This window comes from Phialemonium atrogriseum, assembly GCF_030411735.1.
Source record: "Phialemonium atrogriseum strain 8032-3 unplaced genomic scaffold QBC33scaffold_1, whole genome shotgun sequence".
NCBI lineage: Eukaryota > Fungi > Ascomycota > Sordariomycetes > Cephalothecales > Cephalothecaceae > Phialemonium > Phialemonium atrogriseum.
The window spans coordinates 2,580,724-2,596,475 of NW_026848138.1; the positions used below are offsets into that span (position 1 = coordinate 2,580,724).

Below are 15,752 nucleotides of genomic sequence, written 5' to 3' on the forward strand. Positions count from 1 at the left end.
TATATCGTCACAACAGCGACCTTGCCACATACATTCTAATACAGAGAGGAGCAGCATGAGTAAACCCCACAACAAAAAGAAGAAAATAACCCGCCAACGTAATGCTTGCTTGCTCGATCGGATATATCGTTCGTTCGTTCGTTCGTTCATCACCTCGGACCGTTTGTTGGGTGCAGCAGCGCTCTCCCCAACTCCATGGTATGCTGTCGTGTCGTAATGCCGCCTCCCAACGCCGGAGCTTTGCTGGAAATAATATTGGAAAAAAAAAGACGAAGAAATGTCCGTTAAGCCAGCACATAACGCATCAGATGAGAGAAGAACCGTCCTTGCTTTTTTTCTTTGCTTTTTTGCTTTCTTTTTCTTGTGTATCACACCATTATTCCCCCCCGCCAAGCCGTAGTAGAGTCGAGAAAAGGGGAGGGGGAAGGCATTTTATAGCTTCCGCCCAAACATGAACGACCCGTACATGCCGCCGACCTCGGCCCTGGCGACGGGAATCTTTCTCATGCCCCAGGACTCGGCGCCCATCTTCCAGGAGCGGACGCCGTCGTCGCGGGGCCCGCCGTTGCCACCGAAGCAGCCGGCGCGGCCCCCGCCCTCGTCGGCGCGGCGGACGAGCCAGGTCCTGCTGCCGCACTCCGAGGTGCGCCAGCCGACGCGCGCGATGGTGGCGGGCGACTTTGCGAGGCGGCGGGACACGTCGTCGGCGACCTCGACGACGTCGAGCGGCTCCGAGAAGCGCGTCAGGATGGCGCAGCTGGGGCCGAAGAGGAAGCTCAGGTCCAGCTCGCTGCCCCAGAAGTCGGAGAGGTCGACGTACTTGAGCGTGTGCGGGACCCAGGCCAGCTGGCCCTCCACGCCGAGGGCCTCGTCCGGGACAAACAGGCCGTTGACGTCGTCGATCTTGAGGCCGCGGCCCAGCGCCAGCTCCTCGAGGTGCTTGGTCAGCGGCAGGAGGAGGTTGATGTGCGACTTGTCCATCTTGCTCCCCTTCAGGCTCAGGGACTTGAGCGTCTGGGGCAGAATGGGCACGAGCTCGGCGAGGTCGTCGGCGTCGAGGAGCTGGTGGCTCCTGGCGTCCGTCGCGAGGGAGAGGAAGACGAGCCCGGCCGCCACCGCCGGGTGGGTCGCCAGGAAATCGATCACTGTCCTCGCCGACAGGAGCTTGCACTTGGCCAGATTCAGGTGGCTGATCCTGGCGGTGGCCGGGATCGACTCGAGGGCCTTGTTGGTGAAGCGAGTGCCAGCCACATCGAGATGCGTGAGATTGGGGAGTCGAGGGAGGATTAATTCGAAGACGGAAGAGGGGAGGGTCAGGCACTTGTGGAGAGATAGCCGGGTGATGGAGATGTGGGCTGGCCATTCGAGACTCAGAATGGAGGTGAACGAGTCCTTGAAGGAGGCGGAGGAGCATCCGCAAAAGTCCACTGCCTGCAGCCTGGGAAGGCCCAGGAACAATTTGTGCAGCACATGCGGATCGAGGTCGTCGTCAAGATACTCCTGCGCCAAGAATTCCTGGAGGTAGGGAGTGAGCTCCAGGCATTGGACAAGGGTGGCTGCGGTCAGGTTCTTCGCTTGCGACCGCTCGGCTGCTGTGGAGAAGAGCTGGGCGGGGTTAAAGTGGCAGAAGTCCAGCCGCCGAACGATAGTCCCGAGGGCAGGGTGGCTCGAGATGTGCGAGAGGAATTTCTGGAAAATCCTAGAGTGAGGAATGGTAATCTTGCTGTACAGGGTGCTCAGCGTCGCCGTATGCACCGTCTTGGACGTCAACAAGAGAGACATCAGGTCAACATTGCGTCTTGTGAGCCCATTGGGAGGGATATCAAGAACAAGCAGATTGATGATAGAGCCTGAAAATCACGCCATGTTAGCAGCAAAGTTCGTGAGAAGGCCGAGGATGGCGGCGGCGGCGGAGGACGTACCCAGGAGCTCTATGGGCAGCTTCTCAAAGGGAGCATCTCCGGGAGCGTCGGCACCCCTTCGTCTGGGGGGTTTGGGAGTGGCGTTCCAGGCCAACTTCAGCATCTGCAGGTCCCCAAAACTCTTGCTCGCCAGCTTGCCTCGCACGTTGATCTTCTTCCATCCCATGAAACTCTCGGCCGGTGACCAGTAGCCATGGAGTCTGCTGTCCGGGTGAGTCAAGGGGGGCGAGAAATGGGTCTCGACCATTGCGCCTCGCTGGGCAGAGGGTTGTTCCACGGCGTCGTCGTCGGCAAATGTCAGGGAGGAGGATACCTTGGAGGAGGTGAAGGTCTGGGCGAGATCCGAATCTGTCTCTCTTATGGACGAGAAGGAGGAGCGGGATGCTCGGTCTGGAGTACACGACCCGACTGGGGAATCCGGAGTCAAGGTTTTGTAGTCAGAGAGGCATTCGCCCCCCAAGTTTCGAGCCTGCGAGGGGTCCGGCTGCTTTGGGACGGCCATGGCTGGAGCTTTGAATACTTTGGAGTGCTGTGGTGGTCCTTGTGCTTGCTTGTGCTTCCCAGTCCACCAAGCACGCCAGACACAGGATATGCTGCGAGTGGGATGGTCTGGTGCAGAAATACTTGTCAGGCTGACCAGCCCACCGATGGTTCCTGTGGTTCCTGTGGTTTCACAGACGGAGGCAAGGGGCAGAGTGCCTTTCTATTAGTCACAGGGTCGGCTGTTTAGGTAACAGTAACAGGATGAACTGGCGATGCGGGGAAGTGGTTGAGTCTGATGGATCCGTGGGTTGAGCTGCAACACGGACACGCTTCACCGGCTCTGCTGGTGTAAATGCACGAGATGAGAAGCTACTACTGCGTAGCCAACAGGGTAGTTGGAAGAAAGTAGGTAAGTAAATATGTAGGTAATTTTCAACTTTCCTCTTCTCGACCACTAACGTCAGGCACGGGAGGCAAAAGCGACAACCTGCTGCATTTTGGAGGGCGAGGGCTCACGTACCCCTCTAATTAGACAAGCCGAACCAGGTCATTAAACACACGCCAAGCACTTTACCCTACGAAATCTGGCCGTGCGTCTGAGTTCTGCCGCACCTCACCGTCTACAGTGAACCCCAATTCGGGCCGGGCCATTTTTTGTAAACTGAGTCTCGCCCATTGCCAACCGACACTAGCCATAGCTCGAAGCACGGGTGCACCTAGTGTAGGTAAGTACCTTAGGTAATAGCTATTGAAACACTAGACAATCGCCGAGAAAACAACCTAATGCTTTTTTTTTAACGTTGCACCGAGCGGTGTTGAGCCGGTCGAGCCAGTTTGGACAGTACAAGGTTTTGCGCAATGCTTGAAGAATTGTTGGGCGACAAGTGTGAGAGTGTGTCGAATTACTTCGAATGCACAGTCGAGGGTCCTTGCAGGGGTCGCGCCAGGCAAAGGTTTGATGACGAGCTATGATGAGAAGCGAGCATCATGGTTGCGGTCTGATACGGATTGGGTAATGAAAATAAAGGACTGGATCTCGCCTCGTCACCTGAGCACCAGTTTGCAAGGGAAAACCATCCCAGCCATTTCAGAGCCTGGTCAACGTTCGTGCTATTGGTGGTATGCTTCGGTAATTTAGTAATGGAAAACGTTTTGGTGGGCGTGACCAGCAGAGGAAGGCACGATGCACCCAGCAAATTGAACAACTTAAGCCGCCAAGCAGCACCAAGTCTGCTCACACCATTCGGTCCTGCGAAGGATTATCGTATGGAGGTGTGTGGTCGAGTGCCTTTCCCACATGTTTTCATCCGCACCCAAGCAGACACCCCAGCCCAGAAGATAGCAATGATAGGCTCAATCATGAGGCGCAGACCTGATATCATACAGCGCCACCCACTCGCACGTGATCCGTCGAGTGTGACTGGACTGATTGATTGATCTTGTCAGAACAACATGAGCAATGCTACCAGTACATAGTATGCGATGTCGGAGTGTTACGTCGAGTCCTGCTGACAGGGCACGTGAGACCATCTATGCATGCCTTGTACGCGTTCTCTGGAGCTACAGAATTATACCCTGCTGGGCTTTGCCGGGGTCAGTAGAAAAGGTACCTCGCTATAACCACCTACACGCATGACACTGCATAAGACATGAACGTGGAGTCGGCTACGCAGAAGTTGAACCCGCCAGATGGGTTTTGCCACAACCAGTCGTCATTTTGATTGGATAGGCACCCGACCAGTGCCGTTTTTGGGGAAGGACCTCAGCTTCGGTGGCTTCGGGAGGGGAAAGCCGCATTGGAGAGCAAGGTATATCGATCTAGACCTCGTTCCGTTCCCTGCACTAGGAAGGAGGGGAGGAAGGGGAGGACCGGTTTGAACGGTTCGTTGCAGCCGAATGGATACTCAGCCTTGTACAGTCGCAATGGTGGCTCTTGGTTGGGATGGTCTCACTCGGGGTGTTGCATTTACACTCAAACCCCTCAACTCTCTCCCGGCAGACCAACCTAACCTGTGTTGCGTAGAAGGTTCTAGCATACATACCTGCCCTCCACAAGCCCAAGCCTTGGCCCCCGCCTCCAGACCCCCAGGATCAAGGCCACTGCCGTCCCACGGGGTGAAGTTCTGGCTGGGGGGGTGGCGGAATACGGTGCAATATTTGGAGTTTATCATGGTAATGGGGATGAATTCCTGACTATAGGTACTCGAGAGTACCTTCCTAACGATCTCAGATACCTAGCCCATCTTCCTCCATGAACTGCATTCCCGCCGGTTTGGATAAGCCGTGTCAAACCGCCACAGGCACCGGCCATGCACCTAGGTACCCACCTATACACCCATGCCGATGCCCCGAATACAAGCCGCAATTCATATGGACGCCAAACCAACAAGTCAAGCAAGGGCCACCGTTCAAGGCCCTTTTTCTAGCATCCGAAGCCCGCCAGCGATCCCCAATCACATATGTACGTTGTCTTAGGTATATATCCGGACCATGCCCATAAGCATATATCATGGTATCCAGTGGCATCCTTGTGCCAATCCGAGTGGCAAGTCCTACCACACACATCACAGATGAGGAGGAGGATGCGTCTGAAAAGCCACCAGAACGCCCCGGGGTAAAAAAGAATTAAAGCAACAGGGAAAAAGGAGAGGAAGGAAACCTGGAAGTATATGGTCAACCAACCAACAGGGCCTGCGGAGGCAGGTCTTATCCAGACATCCTATCTCCCGTTGGGTGCCTTGCCCCCGATTCGGAGCCTTTTCTTGCAGTCCTCGCAGTACCACTTCGCTGCACGAAACTGTTAGCGACTTGCTCCATCAACTAGGTCGGTCCGGGCTGCGTGCGGCCATCGGAAGCGGACTTACCATTGCCCTTCGGCGCTACTTTCAAGCCCACGCATTCGAGATGGAACCACTCGCGCTTGCATCCATCCGCGTCGCAGGCTACCATCTCGCCGTAGCTGACGTTATTGCAGTAACAGTACCGTGGCTCATCTCCATCAATGTCTGCCTCCTCCTCGTCATCTTGTGCACTCTGGTCTTCCTCGGCCGCGGCCTGTTGAGCCGCAACCGCCATCGCGGCCGCCGCGGCTGCCGACGCCCCTTTCTTGTGGCTTCGCTTAACAGGAGGGTTAGTGCTGTCCAAGGCACGCGACGGCCGAGAACGCGCCGTGGCTGCCTCAGCAAATGTTGCGAGCGCGGGCGTTGATGGTTTGCTGGCTCGCCCGCTCTTTGTCATCACAGCGGGCGCTGTTACGGGCGGTGCCACCGGTGTTGCCGAGTCTCTTTTCGCCTCGTTCTCCTCCGTTGCCTTGGCCGTGGTCTCCTTTTTACTGCCATTAGGAACAGGCGTTGACGATATGACCTGGACCTCGTTCTCCGTCTTGATAACTTCAGGTTTGGAGGGAGCTGAGTTCTCCTTCTGCGGTTTGCTATCGTTGGTGGCACGGCCCCCATTGCTCTGTGTCACCACATCTGGTGTTCCCACGGCATTGCCGTTTGGCTTGTTTGGCGCGGGTGGCGATGGCCGCGGCCGGCCGTTCTCGACGTTTGACTGAGTAGAATTCTGCCGTGCACGAGACGAGGCCGGCCGGGTAGCAGTAGACGGAGCGGGCGAACTTCGCACGGGCTTAGAGACGTCTGGGAAGTTGCCAAGCACAGGTGACGAGGCAACAGACGGAGACATAGCTGCGCCGGTTCGACTATACGATTATATTAGTATCCAAGCCCCTGCAAATCGGAGCGGGCCGATGGCGGGACAGACAAACCTCTTCTTCGACTGGTTGCTGGATGTAGGCAGCGCCTTGCGCTTCTTGCTCGCACCGTCGGGGGCGGGAGTCTCGCGTGGGCTAGTCGTTTTCGGCTTTGGGGCATTGGCGCCGAAGACGTTGCTCATGGCCCGTTCCATGGGGGCGCCGCCTCCATTTGTCTTGTTCTCGACCTTGCGACGCTTCGAAGGTGGATTGCCGCTGGGACCCCCGGCTGTAGATATGCCGAGGCCGACGGCGGCCGCATTATCGGGCGCAGGCTTTCGAGATTTATTGTTGCTCTGTGACTTCTTTGGTTGTTCTTGCTGCTTGCCATCGGCATCGGCATCTGCGCCCTGGTTCCTGGAGTTCTTCTTCGCGGCGAGCGCTTGCTTCCTGTCATTGCTCCGAGCGGCAGCTTCTTCAGCCAGTTGCTGGGCAGCGGCAGAGAGAGTCGCGGCGCCTTCGCGGCGCGACCGCTCTGCTTGGGTGTTGTTTGATCGGACAATCCTGTTCTCCAAGTATGCCCAGTGTGTCGAGCTGCCCCATTTAGCCTCGTCGCTAAACTCCCCTTCAAGGTGCGGCCAAACATCGTCGATGCGGGCAAGTTGCTTCTGCAGAGCATCGTTGGCCGTGGATATGACGTGGTTCTTCTCCTCGAGAGACACAAGCATCTCCTGAATCTTAAAGGCAGTCTGCCTGAACAGCTGGCGACGCGGCAGGTTGCTGGGGTCGAAGAGAGCTGTGTTAATTGACTCGTCGGTGGAGACAGGAGGAGGGACCTGAGAGTTGAGCACGGTGCCGCTGTTACTATTCTGGGCACTCATAGGTGCCGAGTTGGGCGCGATGCTGCTCGATGCGTCATTGTGTGATCGCGCCGGGTCGGGAGGAGGAGCGTTGAGGGCGGCGTCGATGAGCTTGAAGAGGCCCTCTTCTGGCGCAAATATCTTGGCGTCGACCTCCTTGAGGAGGGTGAAATGGCGCACAAGCTCTTTGGGAAGAGCCGTGATAGAATCGGCGAAATGCGTGACGGCAGGAAAGATGTCGATCGGTTGTTCGTGTCCTGGTCCGCTCGCGAGAGGATTGTTTCGATTGATTACTGTGGTGCGGGAAGGGTTGGTTCGTGTCTGGCGCACAGGCTGGGACCTGCGATTCGAGCTCGACGAGCCCTCGGGGGCAGGTGGCTTGGCCGTCTTCATATCGTCGATGAACGACGGTGACCGTCACCGTCGCGAACGGGGAACGTTGTGCGTGGAAGATTGCTCGTCAAGAAGAGGGCTAAGGCGCTAAGACTCTGGGGCTGTCGGATAGCTCTTTTCGAAACGACGAGGCAAGAAAGGAGCCGTGAATGGCAGGTGGGGACGAGTGCATTCAAGCCATCTCTGTAGAATCGTCACGGTTGGGTGAGTAGTCGCAAGATGATCGTGAGAGAGGAATCCCTAGAGACAAACAGACACGGCCTTGATTGATTTTAGCGGGACCTGGTCGCCAGCCGGCAGATATAGCGACGGCACCTGTAGATCGGTCCTAACTTGGGCCGTCGCCGACAACGGTTGAGGGGTCGGCGGATTAATGCGTGGTCGGGGCCTTATGTCGCTCTGTACAGTACATAAGTACCAAGCTGATAAGATAAGCCAATGCCTCCGAGATACTGAAAGTATGCCTCTTCACGCCGACCTGTGTTTATTTCACCAGCGTTTCTATGGTACTCTCTAACAAGACTTGGAACACCCGACCTCCTTGCTTCGCTTCTCTCCGGACGGGACTTCTTCAATGCTGCTTCATACGCCGGCGTGGCTTCTCATCCCTCTCTTTCTGCTTCCGTCTCCACTGCCACTCAAGGAGCACGGGAATAAACTGCCACAGGTCGAATTCCGGCCAGAAGCACTTCAGGAAGAATATCTGAGTGTCTTGGTGACACTGCCAGAGCATGAAATCGCTCAACCTCTCCACCCCGCTTGTTCGAATGAACATGTCGAGGGGAGGACACCCGGCCGTGTACATGTGGCTATCTAGAGTTTCCGAGGTAATGCTTTCCGCATTCGGGTAAATGGTGACATCCGGCCGGGATCCTGAGGGTGGGGGAGATGACCCGGGGTGAAGAGTCGCCGAAGATGAGGCAGAGTCGTCCACATCCTCGGACCGAGGAGAGGACGGCGCCGGCGACGTCTCCCTGATTTCCAACAGAGGACCATCGCTATCATTCTGCCGCGACAAATGCTTCTGGATTCGAGACTGGGAGAGGGGTGTGCTGTGAGGCCTCGGCGTCGTCGAGTACTCCTCCACCGTTGACCTGACGGCGCTGGCAATCTCCTCTCTCGACGTGTATGGGAAGCAGATGTTGAGAATGGCACTGGGAGAGCGGCCGTTAGCTATCTGAACAGGATGGGGAGAAGTGTCAGGCAACGCACTCCTTGTTATGCTTGGTGTTATCAACGGCCTGATCAATCACCTCGAGGACGTCGGGTCGGACAAGATCCCGCTGCCCTAGCACCCGAACGCTGGCGCCATAGCGCTCCAGCAGGTCGTCGTGCTTAACCAACTGCTCCAGCTTGGCCTTTGCGAGCTGCATTAGGCCTTCGACCTCGTATTTCGGCCGGTTGTAGTTTTCTATGCTGAAGGCATAGACGGTGACCACCTTCACGCCGCACTTGTAGCAGATTTCCAAAACCTGGCAGGCTTTAGCCAATCGCTCAAACGTCGGGGGAAAGAAGAAGGCTTTACCCTAGCAAGCGCCTCGAAGCCCAAGTGATGGCCCTCGATTGTCTCGATCTTATGGCTCCGCGCGTAGCGACGGTTGCCGTCCATCTCGAATGCGACATGTTTAGGAATTGCACCTTGGCTTAGAGCTCCTATCAGGAGCTCCCGGAGCCGATTGATGGCCCATTCTGCGGGTGGAGAGCTGAGGGTCCAGTTGGTCAGATGGGAGAGATATAGGTCAGACATGGCTGAGCACCGAGTAAGGACGGAGGGTGCCGAAACGGGGGTCCGTTGCCGAGTATCAGGCCTGGCCGTCGCAAACCTGCGAGTTGAGAGGAAAGGGGATTTTGGTCGCGTTATGTTCACCGAGATGCCATCCTTCGTGTCGGTCCTGGGCTGGAGGTTGTGAAACGTCGCCGTCGAATGCTATGTTGAGGACAATCGGTGCAGTGTGGAAGGTGAGAAAACCGATGTTACTGGCTGTCTAGAGATAAGCAGGAATGACACGGTAAGTAATGTACACTATGATGTGGCTGGAATGGCAATTTTTGGCCGTGGCACACCTTCCCTGCAGTTTGGCAGCTGGGAGGGTGTGATGTCAGCGGTGTCGACCTAGTAACTGTACCCGGTTAGGTAGGTACTGTAGTGTAGAGGCGGCGGGGACCTCCTGCACCAATGCCCATAGGGGACCCACCTTCCACTTCGGACTTCCGTCTCGCTGTGGTTGACTGAAGAAAACACCTTGCAACACAAAGCTAAACTTGACAGGGCGGTTTCCTCCTCGCCCGCAAGCCCAGGCACAGGAACTGCTGGACAGATCTCAAGCTCAATCTCCTTTTCACCTATGGCAGGAGCATTTATTCTCCCGAGCCACTAAAGACGTCGGCGTCGCAAACAGCCATCTGCCGTCAGCAACCCGCCATCCATCATCCGGTCTTACACAACCCTCGAACATGTCCTTCACCAATGCGCCTGTGACGCGCAGCCTGGTCCTTGGACTCGCGGCAACGTCGATAGCTGCCAACCTCTTCGATGTCAAGCATTATTTCTACATTCTGGTAGATCCACATGTGCTTCGGTATCACCAGGCATGGCGAGTCTTGCTCTATCAGCTTTGTTATACAAATTCGTCAGAGGTCCTTTTCGCCGCCATGACTCTGTACAATATGAGGGTGGTTGAGCGCACGTGGGGTTCGAGGAAATATGCTGTCAGTGGTTCGCAACGTCTCTTGAAGCGCTGAGTCAACTGACAGTGCAGGCAGTCTTTCATCCTCACCTCGGCCTGTATCACAGCCATTCTCCCGCCCGTCATCCTCGCTGTCATGCTCCGTCCTTTGACATTCGGGGCCTTCAACTACTTGCCAGCAGGTCCCACACCCATCATATTCGCTGTCTTGGCACAGTACCATGCCATGATTCCACACATCTACAAGTACCGGCTGGCCTTATCAGCCTCATCCCCAACTGACGACGAATCCGCGGGCTTGACCTTTTCTGACAAATCATACCGCTATCTTCTTGCGGTGCAATTGGCACTGTTCCAATGGCCGGGCTCCTTGCTCGGTGCTGCGGTGGGCTGGGTTGTGGGATATTCATGGAGGAACGACCTCCTCCCAAGGATGTTCACTAGCTGGAGGGTTCCCTGGTGGGTCGTCGGCATCAGGACGCAGAAGAGGAGTGAGGGTTTTGAAGGCCTTCGGAGAAGACTGGAGGGCGAAGACTCGCCAACGGCCACGGCGACGGGAGCTCGGGTTGGAGCCGAATCTGATGCAGATACAGGACGGCGGCGAACGATGGGGCAACAGATTATAGACCAAGTCAGAGGGGCTTTCTGACTGAGCATATCCGTACTTTGTGCGGAACGAGTGATACCGCAGAAGCTAACAATTGGGCTCGAGCATTCAATGGATGAGCTTTTGTCTTAGTCTCTCCTTAAGGGCGTCCACTAGATGATGCTTGTTGACTCCAAAGCAGGCCGCACGACTGGCCACCTCTGTTGGAGTCTTCCCTCGAAGGTACAGGCGAGGATGAGCGGGCACCAACCTAGTAACCTGTACGAAGTTGTATGTCGCTGGTTTGAATGGCACAAGGCAGAACCCAAGCTGGGTAAGGTAGGTTCAGCACTGCTGGCTCAAGCCGTTAACCAGCGCCGGCGCTGATATGGCCTCGTATTCCGTACTTTCTTTCCACTTTCCATTTTCCATTTTTCCTTTTCCCCTCAAAAAAAAGAAACAAAATCTCGAAATAGTGAACACTATTATTGCCCCTAGCATGGGACCCCTCCAATATACAAAGTGGGGAGACCCTGGCGGGATAAAAATTAGGTACTGGTGTGAAGATCTCCCAAGCATGAAATTGTCCCATCCAAGTGGTACCATGGGCCGTATGACAGCCAAGTATGTGGCCTCTAATGCTGCTGATGCAACTGAACACCATGGTACTGTACCTTTGTATGTGGTCGTATTCAATCTTGTGGCAGGTAAGGGGAACTACCTGCCGGAGAGGTAGGTATATCTAGAGGTAAGATTGGAAGTTTGCATTGTATGCACGTACACTCACCTCCACCAAGGTATCCGGATATGCAGGGGGCAACCTGCATCTGGGGGGTCACCGCGCGGCGGGGGGGGGGGGGGGGGGGGGGGGGGGGGGGCCCCCCCCCCCCCCCCCCCCCCCCCCCCCCCCCCCCCCCCCCCTGCCTGTCTCCCGCCTCTTTTTTCGATCCATCGTGGACGGCTCCCATAAGCGCCTCATCTCCTTTTCAAGTTAGCCTCCTGCCACCCTACTTTGGCAACCAGACTGGAACAGTCGATTCTCAAGAGAACTGGCAACCAAGGCTTTTCTCGAACACGTTCTATTTCTCTCTACCATAATCATAATCAAACTGTCTCCTCGGCTTTCTCTTTGTTGGGTTCTCGCATCCAGCTAGCGTTCGTCAATCGGACCACCGAGCATTGTCTCTTGGCAATCTTTCTTTCTATCCTGGATGGCGACAACCTTGAACTCACTGCCAACTTTCGGAATCGCGCCACGTACCTTGTATAATGCCTTGACGAATGCGACCGGCTTTTGGACTCGACGCACATGATGAATGGTGCCAGCGCAAGGAATGGTTATGACTACAATGTCGGGAGGGGCCCTTCCCTTCGGGGTCCCGGGCCTAGGGGAAAGGCACCGGGGTTGGGTTACGGGAAGGACATCATGTCTGGATCCGAGAAGCAAAAGCCGCTCTACAATTCTGTAAGCCCCCAATCAACCCTGTCTCTCCAGAGGGGCGTCCCATCTGATCGTCAAATCTGCAGATGGACTCCAATCGACCGCCACAGAGCTCGACCCTCGTCGACTTGAAGGACCCGATACAGGTCCACCTACTCACTGAGACCGCCCTTTCCGACAGCAAGGAGTACGAAATCTTGTCGCAGGAGGAGGTGGACGGCCTAAAAAAGCAGATCCAGTTCCTGACCCAGCGCGGGGAACAGACCAGGGCAAACCTCGCTATCCAGTCGAAATACCGCGATGCAGCAATCTCCATGGCCAAGCTGTACTCGCCAACGGGAGGCAGGGGGGACCGCAGCCGTGGCGGGGATGACGCTCGCCAGGCTGAGTTGGAGAAACAGGCGAGCGAGCGTCGGTGTGAAGAGCTCGTCGCCGAGCTGTTCTCCCTAGATAAGCGCTTGATGGATGCTCAGACACGGCTGCTACAACACACGGCTGGCATTTTGCAAATAACCCATCGAGCCTCCTCTAGGAAATCGAACCAACCGCTAAATACGCAACCTCTACCCAACGGTATCCCTGGAAGCCCGGAGAGCCTCTATACATCTTCTAACGGTCGCGACAGTCTGGAGGGCGCGGGTGATGACATATATTTTGACGATAGAAGCCTATACTTCCCCCTCGATCAGGTGGACGGACACTCTGTCCGGCCCCGAAAAAACGTGATCGAGATCCCCATGAAATCTCCTGTTCGAGAACAGAAGAACCAGCTTCGCGAAGAGGCTGATCGCCTTCGTGAGGAGAACGGCCGCTTAGGCGCTGAGGCCGAATCACTTCGCAAGGAGGGTGCCGAGCGGCTCGAGTTCATCGTGGACACGGAGAAGAAACTGGAGGACCTCGCCAGCAAGCTCTACGACATGGCGTCGAGATTCAATCCCGTGAGCAGCCAAGGTTCTCTAGAGCCACCGGCCAGCCGCGGTCCGGAACCAGGTGCCATGGTGGATAGGCAACTGGATTATCTGGAGAAGGGTCTTGCCGTTGCATTGGAGGAGCGAGAACGGGAGATTTCCCAGAGTCGAAAGGAGGCCGAAGTGGCAGCAGCCGCCACCGCTGCAACGCTAAACCAAGTCGAGGGCAAGGTTGAGGCACTGAATCGCCAAGTACATGAAGTGCTGCGGAATATGGAGCCTGATTATCCATCGCCGCCTGAAATATCAGGACAGGCGTTGGATGAGCAGCTTGACTACCTCCAGGACTCGTTTAGGACAGTCCAGACCGAACTCGCTCGTGCCGCCGAGCTTTCATCCTCGACATCCGCCAACAAACAGAAGAATGACCAGATCGAGGCAGTCCTGACGGGGTTGTGGGATATTATCCAGGCAGGCTACGCAGAGATGTACCAGCAAAGGGTCGAACGCCGGAAAGCGAGAGCTGAAAAGGGTCTCGAAGAGGACGAGGATGACATGTCTAGCGACGAGTCCCTGATGAGTACCGACGAGCCATACTCACTCCAGGCTTTCTCGACAAAGGTGCAGTGGCTCTATGCTCAAGCAACGAGTCTGAAGGAGCAGAAGGTCGTTCTCAAAAGACAGATCAAGCAGCAGCGCGAACTCAACAACAAGTCCAGCTCTGACAAGGACGTCGAGCTGAGCGAAAAGACGGACGAGCTGCAGAGTGCCCGGGATCTCCTCGCCAGTTCCGAGAAGGTGACGAGGGATACACAAGACAAGCTGACAAAGGCACTCAATGATCTGGATACATTGCAACAAACCAGCGCTGCCAACGAATCCGCCGCTGCTCAAGTCGCGCGGGATCAACTCGGGGAGCGTGATGCAAAGATCTCGTCTCTCGAGTCGAGTAGCAAAGACCTCCAAGCCAAGCTTTCCGAGGTAGAAACCAGCGTAGCTGCAACCCAGACTCTGTTAGCTGCCACGCAGGCCCAGTTGGTCCAGATCAGCGACGCCAAAACGGCTGCAGAGGCACAAGCCGAGAAACTACAGAAGGAGGTCGCGGAGAAGGACGAGGAGCTTGACCGTATGAATATCATGGTCGTTGAGCTCAAGACCGAGGTCACAATCGCCAAAGCCGAGCTCGACGGGGCCTATGGGTCTCGCGCACAACGTGCGAAGGAAGCAGCGGCACTGACCAAGAGCTCCGAGAATTCCGAGCTGGCGTCACAGAACGACAAGCTGAAGGGCGAGCTTACGAACATCCTCAAGGAGCTGGAGGACATGACGAAGGAGACGATCATTGCCGAGAAGGAGAAGCTCGAGCTTGAGAACAAACTCGACGACGTCCTGGCGGTCAAGGCCGCCCTCGAGTCAGAGGTCAAGGTCCTCGGAGAGAAACTCGACAGGGAGGTTTCCCAACTGAAGGAGCAACTCGACGCGGAGAGGCTAAGGGTTCCGCCCAGTCCGAGCGGCCTGAACTCACAGCCGAGGGCCGGGGCTTCCATGCTCAGTGAACAGTTCCGCGCAACAATGAAGGACGAGCGGAGGAAGTTCCAGGAAGAGATACGGGTTCGTCTCTGCCCTCACTCCCCTGCTTAAGATGGTAATCCTGCTAACCGAATGTCGATAATAGGAGGAACAAGCACGACGACGGAAACTCGAAGACGAGCTGCGCGCACTTAAGAAGGCACAAGGCCCTGGGAGGAGCCCTCTTAGCCCGCTCAGCCCAAGGTGAAGAGCTTGGGGCGTATGACCTCTGTTTTTACATTGCATAAAGCATTGCATAGGTACTGTACCAAACTTTTGGTCGGCGTTCTGAGAACATATATATAATATGGGGCTAGAAGGAAAGGGGGTTGGTTCTTGGTTGGTGTCATGTGTATATCTATCTACCCTGTCTCGTTCGTGTATATTGGCCACCGAGCGATATCAGCATGTTGCATGTATTGGGGTGAAACGTGGAATATAATCAATCCCTACGCCAGGGGAACCTATTACATCACAACTATCTGTCCCCTGCCCCTCCCACTTCTCAATTTTGCGCCTTTCAATTTTGTTCCCAAATTCAGGCCGCAGACGTCCATATCCATAATTCCAGACCAGCACTCGTCAACCCCAGAGAGGCGCGGTCACCTCCACGGCTCTCTCCACAACCGCCCTGACGCGGTCGGCAAAGACCCTGTTGTTACACTCCACATCGAGGTCTTCCAGCCAGACCTTGGCCTCCATCTTGTCCACCTTGATGGAGACGCCGGGCACGGGTATGCCGAGCCGGTGTAGCCTCTCGAGCTCCGCCTGCTGCCGCACCTTCAGCTGGCGTTCCTCCTCCTCGTCGTCGTCCGAGAGCTCCATGGACGCGTCCGAGCCATCGTCGTCCGAGCCGCCCGCGGTGTTCTTCTCCTTCGACTCCTTGGCCACCGGGGCGAGCTTCGGCTCCGCGATGGGCGCCACGTTGTCGGCGCCGAACTGCGCCTCGAGGAACATGAAGAGTCGCTCCAGGCGCTCCTCCGCGGTGGCGTTTGCGTGCGGGTTGCGCTTGGGCAGCGTGGCTACGTCGGCGGAGTCTGAGTGCTTACTTGCCGAACCTTCGGGGTCGTTGTTAGGACCACACTTTTATAGACCGGGGGGGGGGGGGGGGGGGGGGTGTGGTGGGCTCAGGGGTTGGATTGTTACAAATGATATAACGTTTAGACACCCGGGCACGAGCTAGTCCCGGGGGGCGCGCGCGAGAACGGCGGG

At 56.3% G+C, this 15,752-nt stretch overlaps 5 protein-coding genes across 5 annotated transcripts in view; 2 read left to right on the forward strand and 3 right to left on the reverse strand.

Moving 5' to 3' along the window:
- Positions 1-432: 432 nt before the first annotated feature.
- On the reverse strand, positions 433-2,424 carry QBC33DRAFT_575381 (uncharacterized protein; the record flags this gene model as incomplete). Its single annotated transcript, XM_060430821.1, has 2 exons — positions 433-1,850; positions 1,923-2,424. 2 exons carry the CDS (start codon positions 2,422-2,424, stop codon positions 433-435), a joined length of 1,920 nt encoding a protein of 639 aa, XP_060289192.1.
- Positions 2,425-5,124: 2,700 nt separating this feature from the next.
- Positions 5,125-9,096, reverse strand: QBC33DRAFT_575382 (putative undecaprenyl diphosphate synthase-domain-containing protein; the record flags this gene model as incomplete). Its single annotated transcript, XM_060430822.1, has 7 exons — positions 5,125-5,192; positions 5,270-5,347; positions 5,384-6,105; positions 6,172-7,343; positions 7,999-8,467; positions 8,562-8,821; positions 8,875-9,096. 7 exons carry the CDS (start codon positions 9,094-9,096, stop codon positions 5,125-5,127), a joined length of 2,991 nt encoding a protein of 996 aa, XP_060289193.1.
- Positions 9,097-9,590: 494 nt separating this feature from the next.
- On the forward strand, positions 9,591-11,115 carry QBC33DRAFT_523042 (uncharacterized protein). The gene is made up of 2 exons (XM_060426593.1): positions 9,591-10,058; positions 10,113-11,115. Exons 1-2 carry the CDS (start codon positions 9,804-9,806, stop codon positions 10,683-10,685), a joined length of 828 nt encoding a protein of 275 aa, XP_060289194.1. The 5' UTR covers positions 9,591-9,803; the 3' UTR covers positions 10,686-11,115.
- Positions 11,116-11,580: 465 nt separating this feature from the next.
- QBC33DRAFT_523046 (Up-regulated during septation-domain-containing protein) lies at positions 11,581-15,018 on the forward strand. Its single transcript, XM_060426594.1, has 3 exons — positions 11,581-12,087; positions 12,150-14,582; positions 14,647-15,018. Exons 1-3 carry the CDS (start codon positions 11,932-11,934, stop codon positions 14,746-14,748), a joined length of 2,691 nt encoding a protein of 896 aa, XP_060289195.1. The 5' UTR covers positions 11,581-11,931; the 3' UTR covers positions 14,749-15,018.
- QBC33DRAFT_523048 (beta-lactamase-like protein) overlaps positions 14,820-15,752 on the reverse strand; it is a 3,770-nt gene continuing 2,837 nt past the window's right edge. The window contains exon 5 of the mRNA XM_060426595.1: positions 14,820-15,598. Coding sequence (XP_060289196.1) covers positions 15,123-15,598 — 476 coding nt within the window. The 3' untranslated portion in view covers positions 14,820-15,122. The remainder of the gene's footprint in view (positions 15,599-15,752) is intronic.